Here is a 5387-nt window from a genome sequence, read left to right on the forward strand (position 1 = left end):
TATAACGTTATACCATATAACGCAATACGTTATAACGTTATACCATATAACGTAATACGTTATAACGTTATGTTATATAACGCAATACGTTATAACGTTATACCATATAACGTAATACGTTATAACGTTATACCATATAACGTAATACGTTATAACGTTATACCAAATAACGTAATACGTTATATCGTTATACCATATAACGTAATACGTTATAACGTTATGTTATATAACGAAATACGTTATAACGTTATACCATATAACGTAATACGTTATAACGTTATACCATATAACGTAATACGTTATATCGTTATACCATATAACGTAATACGTTATAACGCTATACCATATAACGTAATACGTTATAACGTTATACCATATAACGTAATACGTTATAACGTTATACCATATAACGTAATACGTTATATCGTTATACAATATAACGTAATACGTTATGACGTTATGTTGTATAAAGTAATACGTTATAACGTTATACCTTATAACGAAATACGATATAACGTTATACCATATAACGTAATACGTTATATCGTTATACCATATAACGTAATACGTTATAACGTTATACCATATAACGTAATACGTTATAACGTTATACCATATAACGTAATACGTTATATCGTTATACCATATAACGTAATACGTTATAAAGTTATGTTATATAACGCAATACGTTATAACGTTATACCATATAACGTAATACGTTATAACGTTATACCATATAACGTAATACGTTATATCGTTATACCATATAACGTAATACGTTATAACGTTATACCATATAACGTAATACGTTATATCGTTATACCATATAACGTAATACGTTATAACGGTATGTTATATAAAGTAATACGTTATAACGTTATACCATATAACGTAATGCGCTATAAGGTTATACCATATAACGTTATGTTATATAACGTAATACGTTATAACGTTATGTTGTATAAAGTAATACGTTATAACGTTATACCATATAACGTAATACGATATAACGTTATACCATATAACGTAATGCGTTATAGCGTTACACCATATAACGTAATGCGTTATATCGTTATACCATATAACGTAATACGTTATAACGTTATGTTGTATAAAGTAATACGTTATAACGTTATACCATATAACGTAATACGATATAACGTTATACCATATAACGTAATACGTTATAACGGTATGTTGTATAAAGTAATACGTTATAACGTTATACCATATAGCGTAATACGTAATAGGGTTATACCATATAGCGTAATACGTTATAGCGTTATACCATATAACGTTAAACCATATAACGTAATACGTTATAACGTTATACCATATAGCGTAATACGTTATAACGGTATGTTGTATAAAGTAATACGTTATAACGTTATACCATATAACGTAATGCGCTATAAGGTTATACCATATAACGTTATGTTATATAACGTAATACGTTATAACGTTATGTTGTATAAAGTAATACGTTATAACGTTATACCATATAACGTAATACGATATAACGTTATACCATATAACTGTAATATCGTGATACAATGTGTTTACAAAGAGTGGACAATAGAGATGTTAATCAGACAGAAAAAGACGATTGTTGTTCAACCTGAACTATTCGTGCCAAACGCACAGAAAACAGCGCAATCCACACTCTCTCGGCAACGCCACTCGCAACCTCTGTCTCCGCTCAGCTCGCACTCGGCTTCTCGACTCGCACGCTGCTTTTCGACTCCCCCGCTGCTTTTCGACTAACGCTCTGGCCGTTGCCGCATTCTATTGTCTATTGCTGGGCCCACCGCACACGTGTTCTACAGACGCTCGTAGCCAGGGTCACGTAGGTCCTTTCGACTATTTACCTATTTACCTGAAGGACCCGGTAATGCATCGATGGAGCCGACAGCGCCTCGGCTCTCGCGACATTGTCTGTAGTTAGCTCGACGTTTCTTGGGCCCTTCTTCCCGATACTACACTCGGCCATCCTGCAGTAACATCTGCCCTCAGATGTTATGTTCGCTCTCGCTATCGTCGGATGCGTCATCTTCGGCGTTCAGGACCCAAGGCTTCATGAAATCTGCAGTCGTCGAGGTGTGCGCGGGTCCTTCCTTCGGTACTGCTTCGTACGCTTTCTTCTTTTCTTGTAACTTCGACGATTCTCCTCTTGAGTTGCGGCGATCTTCCTCTTCGCGTCCTCACGTAGCTCGCGACGTTGTTCTTCAAACCTCGCGGCCCACTCTTCGTCGATCAGCTTTCTAATCTTCGCCTCTTCCCTGACTTGCATTTCGACCCCGACCAGTAGCTGGAAAGGAGTCTTCCCTGTGCTTCTGTTTACGGTGGAATTCAGGTATTTCTGAACCTGGTCGACATGCTGCCCGTTCCCCCTCGGCGCCAGTCTTCGCGGTCTTCGCGCTACCGGTTTGTCGCTTTTCAGAACTATCTTTGCGGTTATTCCGACGTCTCTCTTCTTCTCCGACCTATACCCTTTAATAATATCCCGAATGGCTTCGCGGTAATGAGGTTCTCGTGCATGCGACAAGTCGATCTCGTCGGATTGTTCTATCGCGTTTACCCTCAGTACATCCGGCGCGTCCTCGTGACCGTCGGTCTGATCGTCGAGTCGTAAAAATGTCACCTCGCCCCGTTTGACTCGCAACTCTACCTGGTCTAAAAAATCGGTACCTAAGAGTAGACTGTGTCTTGTCATTACCTTATTGGAGACAACATGCAGGGTGACAGTAAAGTCGTACCCGTCGACCGTCATTACCCTTGTAAACTCGCCCCAGGTACTATTGCCAGCGGAACCAAAACCATCAAACCTAAGTTTGCAGTTTCCCAGAGGTGGTGATCCTAACCTCGCATACTCATCCGCTCGTATGAACGTAAAGTCACTACCTGTATCCACTAACGAGACAAACCTGCAGCCATCTATCGACACGTCCTTCACATACTTCCCTTTTTCGGATCTTGACACTACGCAAGTCTCTTTCGGTCGTGCCGTACACCTCGCTGCAATATGTCCAAATCCGCTGCACTCGAAACACCTAACACCTTCTCCCCTCTCCGGACACTTAACACTTAGATGATCCTCACTACCGCAAATGAAGCATCTTCTTTTCTTCATTGCATCTACAGATTGACTGGGCTTCCCGTTCTTCTGGGTTTCAGCCGGCTTCACAATCGACTTTGCTCTGCGACTCTTCTGCTCTTCGTACATCACTAACCTCTTCCTCAACTCTTTGATTGACGTAGCGCCGTACAATACAGCCTTATTGTTCTCGTCGTCTATTATTCCATCCACTATGTATTCCACCTTTGCTTCCTCCTCCATGTCCACATGGCTGGCTATTTCGAGCATGCGGTACATGTAGGCCAAACATGCTTCATCACTCTCCTTTTTTGTTTCTTCAAGTTTCTGATGTACTTGCCTACTGTTGACTTTCCTCGAAAATTCTTTCACTAGCCCCCTCTTCAACTCATGCCAAGTCCTGGCATGACACTCGAAGCTCGCGAATATTTTCGCTGATCCCTTCAGCAGCTTCCTGGCGTAGACTGCCTTCTGCCCATCCGACCACATGCACGTATCAGCGACTTCCTCGAACGACTCGAACCATCGTTCGACATTTTCACCTTTGTCGCCACTAAACGACTCTAATGCATCTTCGACGTCTCTAAAACTCAGTGTCGAACCAACGCATGCCCTTCGACAACATTCGTCACGGTCCTGATACACCCTTCGCGTATCTCTCTTGTATCCTCTTGCGTTTTTCTTGTCATCTTCATCCTCACTTTCGTCGTCGCTTTCTTCTTCCGACGATATGTCGTTACCATCCATGGCCGCTTGTAGCCGTGCGCGTAATTCTACTTTTCTTCCCGTCGTTTTTAAACCCAAACTAGCGAGGCGCTCCTTCAACTCCTTCGTATTCATTTTCTCAACATCTTCATCTTCGTTACAATCGCGCTCAGCTCTCTGTACGTTTCCTAGATCTCGTTGACCGGTTAGCTCTTCACCGCCCGTCGATCCCTTAGGACACGATTGTCCAGCCCTACACGCCCGATTCAGCCTTGCAATCAGCACTGACCTCGCACCCGATATAGGGAGGTTCATTCGCGCGAGCTTACTCCTCAGCTCCTCCAGCGTCGAACCCTCTTCACCCGACAATCGCTCGTCCCCGACGTTTGCCATTTTTCACACTACACAAACTTAAACCGTCAACGATATCGTCTTTTACCGCACCGCGTACCGGTAAATTCACAACTAGCTCGAATAGCTCTGTTAAACCGTTTCGTTTTCTGTCTTGTCCAATCCCGGACGAGCCCCCAAAAATATGTAATATCGTGATACAATGTGTTTACAAAGAGTGGACAATAGAGATGTTAATCAGACAGAAAAAGACGATTGTTGTTCAACCTGAACTATTCGTGCCAAACGCACAGAAAACAGCGCAATCCACACTCTCTCGGCAACGCCACTCGCAACCTCTGTCTCCGCTCAGCTCGCACTCGGCTTCTCGACTCGCACGCTGCTTTTCGACTCCCCCGCTGCTTTTCGACTAACGCTCTGGCCGTTGCCGCATTCTATTGTCTATTGCTGGGCCCACCGCACACGTGTTCTACAGACGCTCGTAGCCAGGGTCACGTAGGTCCTTTCGACTATTTACCTATTTACCTGAAGGACCCGGTAATGCATCGATGGAGCCGACAGCGCCTCGGCTCTCGCGACATTGTCTGTAGTTAGCTCGCCGTTTCTTGGGCCCTTCTTCCCGATACTACATAACGTAATACGTTATAACGGTATGTTGTATAAAGTAATACGTTATAACGTTATACCATATAACGTAATACGTTATAACGTTATACCATATAACGTAATACGTTATAACGTTATGCCATATAACGTAATGAGTTATAACTTTATACCATATAACGTTATGTTATATATCGTAATACGTTATAACGTTATACCATATAACGCAATACGTTATAACGTTATACCATATAACGTAATACGTTATAACGTTATGTTATATAACGCAATACGTTATAACGTTATACCATATAACGTAATACGTTATAACGTTATACCATATAACGTAATACGTTATAACGCTATACCATATAACGTAATACGTTATAACGCTATACCATATAACGTAATACGTTATAACGTTATACCATATAACGTAATACGTTATAACGTTATACCATATAACGTAATACGTTATATCGTTATACAATATAACGTAATACGTTATGACGTTATGTTGTATAAAGTAATACGTTATAACGTTATACCTTATAACGAAATACGATATAACGTTATACCATATAACGTAATACGTTATATCGTTATACCATATAACGTAATACGTTATAACGTT

At 41.0% G+C, this 5387-nt stretch overlaps 1 protein-coding gene across 1 annotated transcript; it reads right to left on the minus strand.

Moving 5' to 3' along the window:
- Nucleotides 1-2492: 2492 nt before the first annotated feature.
- Nucleotides 2493-4435, minus strand: LOC126871617 (kinesin-like protein KIF21B). Its single transcript, XM_050630607.1, has 2 exons — nucleotides 2757-4435; nucleotides 2493-2673 (listed from the first exon to the last, which is right to left on the minus strand). Exons 1-2 carry the CDS (start codon nucleotides 4190-4192, stop codon nucleotides 2493-2495), a joined length of 1617 nt encoding a protein of 538 aa, XP_050486564.1. The 5' UTR covers nucleotides 4193-4435.
- Between the last annotated feature and the right edge of the window lie 952 nt (nucleotides 4436-5387).

Source organism: Bombus huntii, chromosome 12 (assembly GCF_024542735.1).
Source record: "Bombus huntii isolate Logan2020A chromosome 12, iyBomHunt1.1, whole genome shotgun sequence".
In the NCBI taxonomy this organism is placed as follows: domain Eukaryota; kingdom Metazoa; phylum Arthropoda; class Insecta; order Hymenoptera; family Apidae; genus Bombus; species Bombus huntii.

Excerpts from the sequence above, each read along its gene's own strand:
- LOC126871617 (XM_050630607.1), bottom strand. The coding sequence starts at position 4,192 with ATGGCAAACGTCGGGGACGAGCGATTGTCGGGTGAAGAGGGTTCGACG. Across the intron at positions 2,674-2,756 it reads AGGGTAATGACGGTCGACGG|ACCAGGTAGAGTTGCGAGTC; the intron begins GTACGACTTTAC and ends CCGATTTTTTAG.